Source organism: Diabrotica undecimpunctata, chromosome 8, assembly GCF_040954645.1.
Source record: "Diabrotica undecimpunctata isolate CICGRU chromosome 8, icDiaUnde3, whole genome shotgun sequence".
Lineage (NCBI taxonomy): Eukaryota > Metazoa > Arthropoda > Insecta > Coleoptera > Chrysomelidae > Diabrotica > Diabrotica undecimpunctata.
The window spans coordinates 51,806,725-51,825,230 of record NC_092810.1 but is presented as its reverse complement, the minus strand read 5'-3'; the positions used below and the strand labels follow the sequence as shown (position 1 = coordinate 51,825,230).

Genomic DNA, 18,506 nt, shown 5'->3' with positions numbered 1-18,506 from the left:
CTACCAACATGTACTTGCCCCCATTTTCACTTTCTGGAAATGGCCCTGCAATGTCCAAAGCTATTCTTTCAAACGGGCTTCCAACATTATATTGTCTCATAGGAGCTCTCCTTTTCCGGTGAGGCCCGTTACTCGTAGCACAAATAGTACATTTCTTACACCAGTCTTTTACGTCGTCGGAACTGTTCATCCAATAAAACCGTTCCCGAATTCGCTGAAGGGTTTTCCTTACACCAAAATGCCCTCCCGATGGACTGTCGTGTAACTGACGAAGTACTTCGGCTATTCTGCTTTTTGGGATCACCAACTGTCTTCTCTTCTCTGAACCGTCATCATTTTCCAGGACTCGTTTAAGCAAGCCATCTTCGATGATAAATGAGTCCCACTGGGCCCAATACGTCTTAACTACTGAGCATAGGTTTGATATTTCCTGCCAAGGTGGTCGACGGTTTTCCTCTTTCCATTTTCGGATTTTCTGTATAACTGGATCTCTCTCTTGTTCTTCCCTTATCTTAGTAGGCGTCCAGTCGTCGTTGACAATCGTCGTTCTTAGCACTGCTGCTTCCTTGGATTCCGTTTTGTTGCAGTGGGGACACTCTGCTGGGCATGGCCGTCTGGAAAGAGAATCAGCGTTTCTGTGGCTAACTCCGGCTCGGTGCTCAATCTTAAAATCGTATTCTTGGAGTCGTTCGATCCACCTGGCTATCTGACCCTCTGGATTCTTAAACTGCATCAACCACTTAAGGGCGGCATGGTCGGTTCGGATTAAAAACTTCCTTCCATAGAGGTATTGATAGAAGTGCTCTACTGATTTCACTACTGCCAGAAGTTCTCTTCTCGTGACGCAATAATTCCGCTCAGGTTTTGAAAGAACTTTACTAAAATATCCGAGGACTCGTTCCTGTCCTCCTTGAATCTGAGACAGCACTCCTCCAATTCCCACATTACTTGCATCTGTATCTAAGATGAACTCTCCTTCTGGCAGTGGATACCCTAAAATTGGTGCTGTTATTAAATGCTTTTTCAACGTTTCAAAGGCATTTTGGCAGTCTATATCCCAGCGGTATTCTCTTGCTTCCTCTGTAAGTCGCGTTAATGGCTTAGCGATATCTGCAAACTTCTTAATAAACCTCCGGTAGTAAGTACATAGTCCAAGAAAACTTCTCACTTGATGTTTGTCAGTTGGTTTTGGCCATTCCTTAATGGAATCGATTTTTCCCTTATCCACGGCCACTCCTTCTTTACTGACTATATGACCCAGATAATTGACTTTACCTTGAAATAGCTGGCACTTCTTGGGGTTTAGCATCAATTGGGCAGCTTTAAGTCAATTAAAAACGTTTTCTAAATTCCTCAAATGATCTTCGAATGTCTCCCCCAAGACGATTATGTCATCTAAATAAACCAGGCATGTTTTCCAAGATAACCCTCTCAACACATTTTCCATAAGCCTCTCAAATGTCGCAGGAGCATTACAAAGTCCAAATGGCATAACGTTGAATTGCCACAATCCAGATCCTGTGGTGAAGGCTGTCTTTTCTTTATCGACTGGGTCCATTTCTACCTGCCAGTATCCAGACTTCAAATCTAAAGTAGAAAACAATTTACTTCCAGCCAATGTGTCCAATGTGTCATCGATCCGAGGCAGAGGATAACTATCTTTCTTGGTAACGTTGTTCAGCAAACGGTAATCCACACAGAACCTCGTCGTTCCGTCTTTCTTCTTAACCAGGACCACCGGAGAGACCCATGGACTCGTAGAAGGTTCTATCACCCCGTCTTTCTTCATTTCCTGAACAATCGTTTCAGCTTCCTCTCTCTTCGCCTGTGGTAATCGTCGAGCTGTTTGACGAATTGGCTTAGCATTACCAGTATCAATTTTATGCTTAACAACGGTAGTTCTTCCCGTCTTTCCTCCTTTCGGTACGAAAATATCACGATACTGCCGAAGAAATTCCCTTAATTTCCTTTTCTCCATCTGATTTAGAGACTGTCCTGCAACTGCAACCATTTGGTCGAATTTGTCGTTGGAATTATCAGATGTTGTCGCCTGACGAATTATGGATGTCACAGGTACACAAGTTCCTACTTTTGTCTCTTTCTTTATGGTCACTGGGTAGTCGTTGACATTGATAAGTCTCACAGGAATTTCTTTAGCTGAAGTCACCAATTCCTTTCCAATTATGATTCCACGGCCAACCTCATCGTCGTGGTTCCAAGGCTCCATCATAACAGGTCTCCCTTCGTCTACAATTCCCTGTAGTCGCGCTACTATGATCGTTTCGCTTCTCGCAGGCACGACTGTATCTTCTGTAATGGCTGCTTGCACAGTGTTGTCATTATGTGGATGGAGAAATACCTCCTCGTTGCCAACTTTGATTACCTTATTCTTAAAATCCAATTGGAATCCATGCATATTCATTACGTCCATTCCTAATATAACATCCTCTTCGATGTCAGCAACTATAACAGTATGGACAAACTTTTCTGCCCCAATTCCCAATTGTACCTGGATTTCTCCATGAATGTTGGCATTTTCACCTGTAGCGGTCCGAAGTCGTAACCTCGTTGGTAACAGTTTCTTTCGGCTGTTTATAACTGTCGGGCGTATAATGGTTCTGGTCGCTCCGGTATCCACCAACAACGTATGCTTTTTACCATTTATGTCTCCATCTACATATACACTATCTTCACGACATTTCAAAGAAGCTATTAGTATAAGAGGGTCTTTGGAAGAGTTCCGGGTCGAAGCTGCCCCCCTAAGGTTGACTCGTTCTGGTTTTCCTGATGGTGAGTTTCTTGATTTTATGGTCTTCTTTTTCTTGCATGTCATGCTTTTCATCAAATTAAAGAGCTGGTCAAGTTTATCTTCATCTCCTTCCTCTTTTACAGTCCTAACTTTACTGTACCCGCCAGAGGCCTGCGTAGCTGACTCGTATTCGAGGGCGGCGGATAAGACATCAACCAGCGTCTTGTGACGAGCTAATCGTAGTGTTCTCTGCATTTCATGATCACGAAGACCATCAATAAACGTTTGAATGGCCAATTTTTCCATCATGTCTTCGGGAGCTGTTGGATAAGCATATCGTACTAATCTGGCAATATCTACCTCATATTCTTGAAGAGCCTCATCTTTCTTCTGTCTACGATTTTTAAGCTGTGACTGATATACATGCTCCAAATGTTCGTGGCCATATCGCATATTTAACCTCTTCTTCAGTTGTTCGAAATCATCGGTCTCCTCTACGGCTATGGTCTGAAGCACATCTAAGGCATCTCCTCGAAGGGCGATAGTCAGGTTTACAGCCTTTTCTTTTTCAGACCATCCATTTGCTCTTGCGGCTGATTCGAACTGTTTCATGTAGTTGTTCCATGATGATTTTCCGTCGAAAGTTGGGACTTTAACATGAATAAAACCTCCACTTCCTTCAAATTTCGGCCGTGTCTCCAACTTAAATTTCGTCTCGTCTTCTTTTATCTCCACTGTAATCGGATTGTTACCTCTCTCTGCTGTCCCTGTTTCCTCCATCTTCTTTTCCATCTCTTTCCATATCTTTTCTTCGAAGGCTAACATATCGGCAGCAACTTGGTTTTTTAATGAAGATATTCTATCGTCCAGGGCAAACATCTCAGAAGTGACTTTAGAGATTTCCGAAGAGATGTTAGCAGAGACTTTGCTTTCCAGCGAAGAAATCTCGTTAGAAACTTTGCTTTCTAAAGAAGCGATGTCGCCGGATACTTTGTTCTCCAATGATGCGATGTCGCCGGAAACTTTGGCTACATCACCAGAAACTTTGGCTACATCAGAAGAAACTTTCGAAATCGACGAGAGGACAGCATCATGCTTGTCTTCAAATATATAAGTTTCTGGATCTACTCCTTCTTCTAGCAAAGCGTTCTTTAGTCGTTGGACTAACTCAGCCTTTTTTCCGGTAGAAGCTAATTCTCTGTCTTCGAGATGTCTTCTTAAATTCGTCACTGTGAGCTCATAAATCGTAGCCATTTTCACAATTTATTTTACGTATTCACTTGTATTATTATTATAAGTCTAATTTATGTTCGATCTCACTCTGACACCATTTGTTGTGAATTTATTAATTGTTATGTCTTTAATTTATAATGTCTTTACTAATTTATTATATTGTTCCTACTTTAATTTATTAAAAGGCACGATCATTTATATAAGTTTATTTATCACTACATATACAATAATTTATCAGTAGGCGAGCGTAACAATAATACCACGAGCGCGAATCTTCTTTATTAACTGTCCCTTCCAAATAAAGTTCCGTTATTATATACCAGTGCCGTTATCTCGAATAGTCTAAAACCTTCGATGGCGAAACGGTAAAAGCAAACTGGATTTCCCTCGCATCGCTTCTGGAAGGTCGCTCAGGTAAATCGAGGCCTCTCGTAAACTCTACAACATATTAGATTAAAAACATGTTTTAAAGGTTAAAACTATGACTCATATTTTTACGTAACAATATTATTTAAGAAAGTTGATACATTGATATATTTACCACAAACTCCAATGTATAGAGACCAGTGGCGGCTTTTGGGGGTAGGCAGGATAGGCCGGGCCTACCCAATAATTTTAAGAGCTTTAAAATTGAAAAACATATATTCAAAAATTATGTTAATGCATGTAAATAACTTTTAAATGTACTAAATCACTCAATGTTTTAGCGTCCGTTAAAACAACTATGGGATTATATTACCACAGAAAGCATCGAATCGCATTCAGGCGTTTTAAATATCATTAATAGGCCCGATCGGAAGTGGCCGACCCAGCGCACATAAGATCCCCGTACAAAAAGCGTTTGAAGTTAAGCAGCTTGCCGGACAAAGATTTATATTGTCGTGTTTATGCTTGCTGTTTAGGCACCAGACGATCGGGCCTACGGCCACCATCGTTGTCACTTGTAACGTAATTATCGAATTGTAATATAAATTTTCTTTTAAATTATGATAAAAAAATATGTAACATAATATATAATTATTGTAACATATTTTTAACAAACCTTAGAAACAAACAATACAATTGCAACTCTCACACAAAAAAAATATGTATTACACACACTGGCGGCTACAGAAATTTTTTTGGGGAATTCATGGATCTTGAGGGTGATTACTTTTCTCTGATGCAAGGTCACTTTTAATCTTACCACCAATAGGATAAGTGGGTTTTCAAATATGTTTAACGGGAGGGGGATGGTCATGACCCCATGACCCCTCCCTCTGGATCCGCCACTGATTACACATAGCTGTATATAATTTGCTGGCTTGGTCTACCCAAAATTTTACCACACCAGCCGCCACTGATAGAGACTCGAGATTACCTAATCAATTCGGGAATATTGTGCGATAAAAAAGACGCTTGGGAAGGCTTTGTTGAAGGTTTATCGACTGCATTGGCAGCTGCTGGCCAGCATCGAATTGTGACCCATATTGGGAGCGACACTGATTTTCTGCAAAATAGCGCATTGCTTTTATATCGAAGAAACAGGGAGTTTTTATAAATACATTATCAGCTCCATCTGCTTAGAGAATTGGTTCGAGAACATTCTCCACCGTTAATAGTAACTCTGTCATATTTTTAAATAAGTCATCTTATCATAGCCGCCTTGTTAAACGCATGTAGAAGATTGGCGCGTGACCGACAAGGTTGGTGGCAAAGTTGGAGGAGGACAAGGCTCGATTTGGGCTGTAGCACAATTGGAGAGAGAGAGAGAGAGAGAGAGAGAGAGAGAGAGAGAGAGAGAGAGAGAGAGAGAGAGGAGAGAGAGAGGGAGATGTTTAATTATTATTGAGTCAGTACTTTATACTCAACCATACGCCTCCTGTATTGTTTAGGGACTTTCTTAGGAATAATTTACAAGCTGAACATAAAATGCGTTGTGGAGTAGCTGATTGTTTGAGTGATAATCAGACAAGAGATATCGATAAATCTGGTAGGTTTCATGGTTTTCTCAAGGACTCGGTAATGGAAAAACTGTGGCTTATTGTTTGTTGCCGTGAAGAAAAATTTAATACTAAAACCTCAAGGATTTGTTCCAAACACTTTAAGTCCGAAGACTTTGAAAGCAATTTGCAGCTTGAATTGCTACTATATGAATCAAAGAAAGGACCTAAGCTGATGCTGTCCCTTTTATTCATCTGCCACAATCAAAAAGTTTATTCATAAATCAACTTAAAAGGCAGAAAAGCCTTTCCAAAAGAGTCGAAGAGAATTGTGGCACAGATAATTACACAATCTCTTTCGACCTCAAATGTATTTTAGAATTAAGAAATTAAAACTAACACTTAAAGAAGATATGAGAAATAAGAGAAAATTAAACAAAAAAGTAACTTAAATCTTGTGTTTTATTTGTTTTGTCGCTTATGTTACAGATAATTACTGATTACTTATTTTCATCTGTTTACGTACAACTAGACGAGGGCTCGATCGCCTCCTTTATTTACGAAGGTTACCTTCCTAGGATTAAAAAGCGAAGAATACAAAAAAAAGTTTTAAATAAAATTCATAAATTTATTTTACAGATTTATTTTTGTTCACTGTATTGTTTATTCATTTTTTCAATCAAAATAATAAAACACGTATATTACAATAAATCCGAAATAGTTCATAGAGACTCCATTAATCTATAATCTTACGGGGAATATTTAAAATTACTTTCATTGCGACGTCATGCGCGAACTAGTCCCAATTTCGCACTCGGGAGTATCATATCTGTTATTCTTTGTACTATGGATCAGACCCATGCAGTGGCGTTGCAATATTAAACAAATTAAATTATTTGAAATCGCGCTAATTACAAAATTATTACTCACTTAAATAATAAATGGAGTTTGATTGTACACAGATTGTTTTATAGATACCAAACTTTTTGTTTGTTATAATACCATCTTTAATAATTGATACTCTATAAAGTTTGGTAAAAGTTAATTTCTAATTTAGTATCAGTAACCTTAAAACCGTAATTAAAAGTCATTATTAATGACTCCTTAACGACTCGTTAAGGACATACAAAGAACTGATAAGAATTATTTCGGAGAATTTCTAATCACTGGATTTGAAATTTGTGCTACCACGCGTATTAGAACTATTTTGTAGAATGGAGATGGTTATGTGTAGTACGAGTAAATAGATCAGATTGACACCAGAATCCAAAGGAATAGTTTACAATAGATTTAAATATATGCAAATACTATTTCCTGAAGATAATCGAACCAGTATTAAACAACGTGTAAGTGAAGCTACTGGAGTATCTTTACGTACAGTAGAAAGGATCATTCAACAAGCGAGTATGCTAACAAACGCAGAGTCAAATAATACACTAAAATTTCCAGCTACAGCACTTGATAAAAGGAAAGCAACCGTGACAGACTTGAGGGAGTATGACAAACAGTTCATTAGAAATACCATTCATCGTTTTCATGAGACTGAACGTTGTCGTGTATCATTAAAGCTTTTGCAGAAAATGCTTGAAGAGGTGTACGAGTGGACTGGAAGTGTGAGTTCCCTCTACAGAATTGTGAAAGATTTGGAATTTAAATGGAAGAAAATGAAAGGTAATCGACGTGTATTAATTGAACGGAATGATATTCGTGCTCTACGCATTAAATATTTGGACAAAATTAAATATTACAGAAGCGAAGGTAAGTCAATTGTATATGTTGATGAAACCTATGTACATGCAGAACACACTACGGCAAATAGCTGGACAGATGAGAGATGACAGTGGCAAACGATTGTTCAAAAATATTTCAAAAGGAAGTAATTGGTTATTGTACCTGGTGGTGGGAAGACGGGTTTCATAAAGAATGCCCTTTTGATTTTTGAGCCAGGAGCTAAGACAGGAGATTATCACGATAATATGAATTCAGAAAATTATGAAAAATGAATGAAAGAACAGTTAATCCCAAATTTGCCTGTTAGATCTGTTGTTACTGATAATGTGTCATATCATAATATACAAATTAATAAAGCACCCATCAGTAATTCTAAAAAAAATTGATATCATATCTTGGTTGAGAGAAAAAAATTTACCATTTGTAACGTCAATGTTAAAAGCGCAATTGTATGAAATCATCAAACGACACAAACAAGATCATATTCAATATAAATTTGACAAAGTGCTGCAAGAATGTCGACATGTTTCTTTAAAACCTCCGACATATCATCCAGACTTGAACCCTATAGAAATGGTTTGGGCGCAAGTAAAAAATGAAGTTGCAAAACAAAACGTTTATTTTAAGTTAGAAGAGGTAAAAGTGTTTTTTTGCTAGAGTAACTGTAGATAACTGGAAGAAAGTGTGTGAACATGTTGTCAAAGTTGAAGATAAGTATTTGGAAAGTGAACGTCGCATAGATGTAATTACTGAAGAATTAAGGATTGATTTAAATGATTCTAGTGACGACGACAGTGCATCTGATTATGAAAGTGAACAATATAATTTAACATTACGATGTACCTACGTAACCTATGTGAATATAAGTTTTCCAAACTGTCCTGTATGTATGTATTATTTTTTACTTTATTAAAATCATTTCGTATATTCTTCTATTTAACTTTGTGACGTTTAAGTGAGTAATAATATAAATAATAAGAAAGGGTTTAAAGTTAAAACAATCTTGGTAATTAATATTTATTAATACTGTAAATACGTATCTATGGTTTCACATGTATGTAATATATTATAATATGTATTAAAATATGGTACAATATTGCCAAAAATATAATCTAATATCATTGTTTAATAAATTGTGTGTACTTATCTTTAACAATTTGATTTAAATCATAAGTATTTTTTGGAACGCCACTGCTTCGTTTGGCGAGGCTTTACTGTTCCTAGAAATTTTCGTCACTACAGTTGAAACATACTTTACAGCTGGCTTACTGTAAAAGATCGCATATTACCCATTAAAACGTATGGAGAGCTATAAAAATGTTATAAACCAATAATATTATTTTTATTTGTTTATTAGTAAACGGTGTATTTGATTTACACCTCGTAAAGTTACATTTATTAGTCACCCTCTGGAAAATTTCGAACGTAGGTTTGAGGTTCGAATCGGTTTGTAAATGCCCCTTTGTCCGCTTCTTGTCGATCGACGATGATAGGTATAATAAAAGTTGAAGTTGTGGAGTAAAAGTGTTGATTTATTGACAGCTACTGGTAATTACACAATATGATGTTCGTTATGTAACTACTTATGATTGACTGTAGTAGACTGCCCTCACATGAGCTCAAATCCCCAATTTATAATCTCACAAATAATTCATACCTCAGCACAGAGGTTATTGCTTCCTATCATACCATACCAACAAACTTTGCTTACCCTACAATTTAATCTACGCCTTAATTGCGACACTTAGGAAGTTCAATTAGAAAATATATTATTCGGCAATTTATCTAGTTGTAGGTAAATGAACTAATTATTAAAATATTATACGATATGGTTTTACAATGTCACTTATACACGGTGAAACTATAATAGATTAAGAAGTTAAGAATAATGTGAGATTACAAATTAAGGGGTTAATTTGTGATTAAACATCCTTACTTTCTTGTCAGAGTATAGTAAACGACTTATTTAATTTGCACCTCGTATAATTAGTAGATTATCTTACATTTATCCGTCATCATTTCTTGTATTATAGTTAGGTGAGCACGGCGGCTTTAAATGAATTCACTTCTTCTAATCCGATTCCTAACTCCCAGTCACTTCTACTATTTTCAAAAGGTTCCTTCTCACTATCTTCTTTTAAAGAAGAACCGTTAAAGGTTTCCTTGATGATATCTAGAAAATCTAATACGTAAATACAGTAATAAAGAAACACACCCACCGCCTGTTAAATAAAAATAAGAAACAGCTACTGAGGAGTGTATGACAATAGGTTACGCGATTTCACCCGAACTGCGTCGAACACGTCACAGCGTCGTCAAATTTACGAGCGTCCACCTTTCTAGGGTTAATGCAATAAATATTTTATAAGCATAATTCGCAAATTTCACTGTAACTTGGCGTTAGTATAATAACTGTTTAGTAATAACCTCTATAAAGTTTATTCATTTAGCAAATTCCCATCTGTAAACATAAGCACGTTTTCAATTCAATTCAAATTGTAGCATGTTTCTTTTTTATTCAAAATGTTTACTTTGTTATGTATCTCTCAGTTAATGAATATTTTATTTTAGCACATTTTCCTTCAATGAAACATAAATTTTGCTCACAGTGATTAAATTTCAAGAAATTCTTACACTAATAGTTTCAAAAGTAAATATTTTTAAAAATCATATAATAGACCTCAGTACGACCCTGTTTGGCTTTCAGGTGCTTTTGTTGACAGGTGGGAATTTGTAAAACGAATTAGGTATAGCTATATTTTATGATCTAGCTTATCTGATTGCAGTTTCAATTGGAGGAGCAGCTGGCCTCTTTATAGGGGCGTCACTTCTAAGTATTGTAGAAATTTTGTATCTACTGTGCTTTGGAGAACCAAAGAAAAACAGAAATAAAAAATTAATACTCGACGTGAGGAGCGTAGAATAAATTTGAGCAGATAGTTTAATAAATAAATAGAATATATAGGTAGGTCATTCTTGAGTTCTGTGTATTAATTATATACCACAAATAATGTATGCAATATAAATAATAGTTATGACGAATATGTATTCCTGTAATATAAACAATTATAAAAGATGCAAATTTATTTAACCCTTAACCTGAAATTTCCCTTTAAGTCCGGGGGCGGATCCAGCACTGTTAAGAGGGGGACCGATCGGCTAAATTTCTATATAATAATAATACTATATTTTTATAATTTATTAATTCATTTTTCTAAATATTTTATAATTAATAATATTTTTCCCCTTAGAGAAAGTGTGAGCCATATGGCTAAATCTGGATAATACTAATTGATGTACCGATATGTAACAACAATAATCTTCGTGTTAACTACAATGAAAAGATCGCAACTACAGAGATCTGGAAATTCAAAGACAATGGAGAATGGAAAGTATGTAGACAAAACCTTTTACTCTCTCTACTACTGGGGTCATTCCGAAGAACCTATTGGAAAACATAAAAAGCTGGCTCTGAATGAACATCTCAATAAGACTATGCAGAAATCTGTACTACTCCCGACGTCTAGATATGCACGAAAATATTTTTGGGAGACATTTCAGCATACCAAGTCACCTAGGCCTCGACAACACGAAAATAGTCCCACCAGAGCTCAATCCGTTTGATACCGAAGGTATCTGGGATGAATCAATTTTCCCCTTAGAGGGAGTAAAAGCCGTATGGCTAAATCTGGATAATAATAATAAAAACAATATTAATAATATAGGCGTAAGCATAAACTATCTGACTAATCAGGAAAAAATACGCACCTGGATGAGTAAACCTCTGCATGAACGACATCTCAATGAGATCAGCCAAGAATATGTCGACAATACAGCGTCGAACTATTGGTTGATATCAGGAAAGATGTTTCCCGAGACTGAGGGTTTCCTACTTGCCATTCAGGATCAGATTATTCCAACTAAAAATTACTTCAAATATATTGTTAAAGATCCTTAAGAAGTCCAAAATGAAAAGTGTCGATATGGATGCCAGACCTAAGAAACTATCCGACATCTTACCGGAGGCTGCCAGGCGTCTATCGGTTCTGATTATAAAGAACACCATGACTCAGTAGGAAAGATTATCCACCAAGAACTAGCTGACAAACTGAGACTTCTCCAAACCGACCATCTTCCTTACTATCAATACGTCCCTAACAGAATACTTGAAAATAACAACTACAAGCTATACTGGGACCGCACTGTGCTCACAGACCAATCAGTGGCACATAATAGACCGGATCTCATACTAGTTTATAAACTTACTAGGCAAACAACACTTATTGATGTGGCGATACCTAACACCATACAATGGCGTGTTAAATACATTGAAAAGATCGCCAAGTAGAGAGATCTAGAAATACAAATCAGGAGACAATGGAAAATGGAAAGTACCCAGACAGTACCTATTACTCTATCTACTACTGGTGTTATTCCCAAAAACCTCCTAGGGAACATAAAACAGCTGGGTCTGGGTCTAAATGAACATCTGTATAAGCCCATGCAGAAATCTGTACTCGCGACGTTCAGATGTGTATGACAATTTTTGGGAGATACTCCAGCATATCAAGTCACCTAGCGCTCGATAACACGGAAAGAGTCCCACGAGAGCTCAATCCTTTTGATAACGTAGGTATCTGGGATGAGTGAATTTTTCCCTTAGAGGGAGTGTGAGCCGTACGGCTAAATCTGGATATAGGAGTACAAATGTACGACAATAGAAAAGTACTCGTAATTATTTTCCACTTTGTCCATGTGCTATCTGTCATTCGAGCCACGTGACATGTGAAGTTCTACTTCAGTGTTGCTCTTCTCTCTACCGTCGTAGTTGGCGGTTTGGGATCTAGTCTCACAGTGAAACGCCCAACAAAACACACACCATCGACTTTTGAGTCACACGGATATTTTACACTGTTCTCCTTGTCATGGTTAACGTATCCACTCAGTAAGTCAACACTGGAAAAATACACTGATTAAATGTTTTTCTTTTAAGATATATTGGTATATCGGAAGATTTAAAAATGTGGTTCAGCTTGCCGAAGGCTGCTCAAGTCAGTCTTATATGACGGAGAAGCTCAACTGTTTGATTATATTTTCCTATGCGAATCTCGTGACCTAGGTATATAATAGACCATTACCTGATCTATAGATCTTGTTCCTACGCATATATTTTCGCTGAATAAAAGATTGTCTGGGTTTTAGATATATTTATTTTCAATCCCCCTTCTAGCGAGGAAAGGTAGAGCTGATTTAAAAATTCTATCAGCTATATTAAAAATCTTATCAGCTATTAGCACAATATTATCTGCAAACGTCAGGTGGCTAAGCTTTTCTCCGATAGTCCTTATATACCAGTAGTCAATTCGAGATAGACATTATGTTAAGACTTCCAACATTTTTTGTTGATTTATGGTGTCAAAGGCCTTTGCATAATCCACAAATATTAAAGCTACAGTAGATTCAACCAACTTACACCTCTAAACGAATAATGGATTTCGCAGAAAAATTTTCATTGTAGTAAAAGGCACGGTAAACTGCACTAGAGTTCTCTATAATCTTTTTAATTACTTTGTTAAGAATATTTTTGCATGTATTAACAGTTAGAGTTAATTTAAAATTCAAATGGAATTTTAAATATTATTGTTTATTTGGCTAATAATGAATGTATAAATATAATGGTTAACCTGCTATACAATTATTTTGTAAATAACATTATAATAGTGTACTTACTGATTATTTAAATTTATAAATCATCATCATCGTCACTAAATTCACTACCGCTATCATTATGTAAATCTATAATCACTAATCACTGGATTAATTTCACTAATTTTATTTTCCCGGATCCACCACTCTTCTATTAATTTTTCACATTTATTTACAGTTTTCGCCCATATTTCTGGAGTTGCAGTTTTAAGAGCTTCTTGCCACATTTTCCTAACTGCATCGTCACTGTATCAAACGTGATTATCATAATACGTTTTACATATACAGGGATGAGTGCCTTAAGAACCGGCAAAATAACGCAAAAGATAGAAAACATAATACGTTGTGAAATAAAAAGAGATGCAAGTAGTAGAGGTGAGAAATTATCGATATAAACCTATAATTTAATTTACATTACATTCTTCTTCTTCTTAAGGTGCCATGCATTTCTGCGTAGGCGTCCACCGTACATCGTCTTGTCAGGTGAGATGTTAAATAATTCTGTTTTTAGCAGCATTGCGAAGCATTTCATAGCTGTGGATTCCTGTCCATTGTCGAATATTGCGCAGCCATGACATTTTTTTACGTCCGAGACCTCTCCTACCCTCTATTTTCCCTTCGAGTATCAGTTGCTGAAAAGTGTATCGTTCTCCTCGTATAATGTGCCCCAAGTATGCAGTCTTCTTACTTTTTACATAATTAAAAAGTTCCCTATCCTGTAAGCCCGCTCTTCTGAGTACTTCCTCATTTCTGATCCTGTCCGTCCATGATATTCTGAGCATTCGACGCAGGCACCACATTTCGAACACTTCAAGTTTGTTAATGGAACTGGCCTTTAACGTCCATGCTTCCATTCCGTACAGGAGAACAGGCCACACGTAACACTTAAGCATCTTGTATCGGAGGTTGAAGTCCAATTTGCGATCAGTCAGAAACTTACGAAGCCTCAAAAAAGCATTTCTGGCTTGTTCAACTCTGCTCTTTATTTCATTCTCGGGGTCCCAACCCTCATTCAGCAAACATCCCAAGTATTTGAATTGCCTGACTTGTTCGATTTCTTCTCCAGAGACATATATCTTTGCGTTGGGGTAATCATTTCTACTTATAATCATTGATTTTGTCTTCTTGATATTTATTTTCAAACCCCGAGCTTCACTTGCAAGAGTTAGATCATTCAAAAGACATTGAAGATCTTCGATGTTATCTGCCACTATGGCTGTATCATCGGCATACCTGATGTTATTAATAAATATGCCGTTAACTTTAATACCCTTATTAGAGTCTTCCACTGCTTCTGCGAAGGCTTTTTCTACGTATAAATTAAACAGCATTGGAGACAGTATACAACCTTGCCTTACTCCTTTTTTAATGGAGAAATCTTCTGTTTCGTTGGAATTTTGAAGACGTACTGTTGCTGTCTGATTCCAATACAGATTGGCAATGATTCTTATATCCTTTGCATCCAATCTCAACTCTTGTAGGTATTTTATCATCAATTCATGTTTTACATTATCGAATGCTTTCTCGTAATCGATGAAACAGATAAAAACATCCTTTCTTTGATCTAAACAATTCTGTATCAATGTTTGCATACTAAAGATCGCTTCTCTCGTGCCAAGTCCATTTTTGAAACCAAACTGACTCCATCCACTGACCTCTTCACATTTCTTAAACAATCTAGTGTGAAGTATTCTCAGGAAAAGTTTCAAAAAGTGACTCATTAGGCTTATTAGTCGGTGGTCTTTGCAGAAGTTCGCACGTGGTGTTTTTGGTAGGGCGATAAATGTAGATCGAAGCCAATCTTTTGGAATCTGGCCCGTATCGTAGATGTCGTTAAAGAGCTTGACAATAATGTCTTAATGACATTACATTAGATCTATCGAAAGTTTCCCACCTTTAGACGTTAGCTTATGAGCTGGTTGACTTTAGTCATAGTAATACGTATCACGTAATGTAAGTAAAAACAGTTCAAGTACGAGTATGTTTTTATCCAAAATTAAAGTATTGATCAATAATAAACTGTGATTTGAGACGTCGCATACACTCTTCTGAATACAGAATTATCATAGCTTGTTATTCTGTGTTTATCAAATTACTACTAATTAAACTGTTTACTTACATTTGCTTTATTGCCTTCAATCAGTTTTTACTTTATGCGAAATTTAAAAAATGTTAATGTTCGACGTCATACTTGTAATATTATGACTGAAGTCAATTAGCTCATAAGCTAACGTCTAAAGGTGGGAAACTATCGATAGTCCTAATGTAATGTAATGTAAATTGGAGGTTTCTATCGATAATTTCCCACCTCTACTACTTTCATCTCTTTTTATTTCACAACGTATTTTGTTTTCTATCTTTTGCGTTATTTTGCCGGTTCTTAAGGCACTAATCACTGTATACATAATACGATACGGCGGGCGGTAACCGTGTACTTGATGTTCATAACTTGATACAATTTGGTCAACTATATAAACTGTTGGTTTTTCATTACGTTTCGAAATTTCCATTCACTCTGATTTGAAGCCGTATTCGGGAAAATTGATATTATTTTTAACTAACCAAATTTTTTTCCTCGGTACGTTTCACGCCTGTTTTGGTTGTTTCTCCAAAATCTGCGAATAGTAAGCTGAATTATCTAAAACTATAACTGATGGTTCACTCAGACTAGGTAACAGTTCCTCCTCAAGCCATTTAACAAACATATCTGCATTCATGGTAATCAGCAGATTTTTATTTTGAAGAAAAAATCAAATCTGCGTTTTCTATAAAGCCTTCTTTCCCTCCTGAATGAAGAATGATGTGTCTTTTGCATTTGCTATCTGTGTGTTTTATTGATTTTATGCTGTCGTCTTTCCAAATTCTTTTAATTCCACCCTTTGCAAATATCCATGTCTCATCTAAGTATACGAATGTTGCATTTTCAGATTTCAGTCTAGTATATTCTCTCAAAAATTTAGTTCTTTTGTGAACCATACTACTCCTTTCGCATAAAAGTAACCTATTATTTTCTTTTTTTTTTTGGCTAGTCCTCTTAATTTCAGAAACTTGTCCTTCTCTTATTTTGGCAAATAGGGGAGGGCGGGGTAATGGCGTCACCTTAAGGGATCATCATTTTTTGTGACTTAATTTTGAGATGAAAGAAATATGTAACTATGCTAGCGATCTAAGAACTAAATTTTTAACTTAAATTAGTTTTCACAAATTTTTCATTCTCCTTGATTAAGCGACAATAAACACAACACTTTTTTGTGTAATGTGACGGCATTGCCCTAGGCCTAGGGGGTAATGGCGCCACCTACTGAACTGAAATGATGGATAAGACTTCTCTATAAAACATGTTCTAAGCAAATATCTTTATTGAAATTTTATTTGGAAACATAAAAAAATAACAGTATAATGAATGATAAATGAAAACATAACCTAAAAACAACCTACTATTCTATTCACAGAACTCACAAACATAATTTTTGGCAATGTCTTTTCCACTGCATTGAGAATGAGCCCATTTCGAGCAAAGTGTACAGCGATACCCAAGTTGAGTGTTTCCAAATTCTCCACAAATTAAACATTTCTCCTCATCGGCAAACACAGTGGGTAGGGAGATATAATCATCATCACAAAGTTTGTCATCATAAAAATCTTCTGACGATGTTTCATCAAAATCGAATTTGGTCTGATAGTTTTCTTTATTTTCTTTGTTTTTTTTTATTTTAGAAAGCTCGTCTTCAGATATAAACGTCCTTCTGTTTTGTTTCAATTTTTTTGATTTTCATCCAATATTTTTGTTATTTTCGCAATCTGTAAAATTTCGCTTCACTGTTTTCGCTGTTTGTTTCAACTCCCTTTTTTCTTTAGCATCTTACAGGATGTTTTTCATTGGTGTCGAAGTCAGGATAATAGAATGTTGCGTTCTATCCTGACCTTTTTGTTTAGGATTGGTCCTGTTAGTTGGCATTGGTGAAATGTCGAGAAAGCTTTTTGAAAAGTCTACTTTTCCTGACGATGTCACCGGTTGACTACGATTAATAATCTCGATAGCAGTAGCAGTAGCAGGACTTTCAGGAGGATTTTCATTAATAGGTGCCTCATTAGTAGAAGTATCATTGAGTTTTTCAGAATTTTTCTCCTTGTCCTCAATAATTATTTCCTCTATGACTGAATGAGCAGGAGCAAAATCTTCTTCACTGAATTTATCTGGTTGAAACGGAAAAATTCCACATGCTTTGAATCCTGCCACTGCCTTTTCAAGGGTAGCAATCCTCAAGTAAGCTTTGCTGAATATCGGAGCTATATCGTATAGAGTGATTTTTTGATGAAAATTTGTTTTCATAATATTATCACACTCCTTATTAAACGCATTCTTAAGAGGCCCGTAGGAAGATACATCTAAGAGCTGAAGTCTGTGCGAGGAATGGGGTGGAAGCGACACAACGTGAATGTAGTTTGAACGGCTAAAGTCATAACATGACAAAGAAATATGGGTTCCATGATTATCCATTAACAGGACAGGGTCCTCTTTACTTGACTTAGTGGTTCTCTGGAAATGTTTCAGCCAATCTAAAAATAAATCTTCGTTGGACCACCCATCGTGTGAACATCTATAAATGGCTCCAGGAGCCATATTGCAGCCTCGCTGCAATAAAGGTGACATCCGTTTCCTTGGATAAATAAACATTGGGGGCGTATATATTCCTGAAGCGCTCATGGCACATACTACAGTGATATTCTTTCCACGCTTCCAACTCGTAACTCCTCCCACTTGCTTCTGTCCTCTTGGTGTATGAATTTTTACCGGTTTTTGTACTGTGAAAATTCCAGTTTCGTCCATATTATAGATACGGTTCGGTGGAAAGTTATACTTAGTCATTACAGTGTCTAAATTTTTGTAAAACAAATCAACTTCGTCTTTTTAAATGCTTTCTTTGACCCTGTTCAAGCTAGTGGCTTCCGGTTTTCTTAAACTAATTTTATGCCTGCTGATAAACCCATTTAACCAATCTATTACGGCCAGCTTGGCCCCTTTGCTAAAGTTGTGTTTCATTTGATGTTTTTCATTCAATTCGAAAGCCAGTCGCCTTAATTCATTTGCAGTGATGCCATAAAATAGTTTTGATAGGCTAACCATATGCTCTGCTAAGTTTTGTTCTTACTCTACCGAAAAA

The 18,506-nt window shown here is 36.4% G+C and overlaps 1 protein-coding gene across 1 annotated transcript in view; it reads left to right on the top strand.

The window, feature by feature from the left end:
- LOC140447539 (sodium channel protein Nach-like) overlaps positions 1-10,655 on the top strand; it is a 100,607-nt gene extending 89,952 nt beyond the window's left edge. Inside the window, exon 11 of the mRNA XM_072540244.1 lies at positions 10,422-10,655. Within this exon, the coding sequence (XP_072396345.1) occupies positions 10,422-10,561 (140 nt within the window). The 3' untranslated portion in view covers positions 10,562-10,655. The remainder of the gene's footprint in view (positions 1-10,421) is intronic.
- Positions 10,656-18,506: the final 7,851 nt, after the last annotated feature.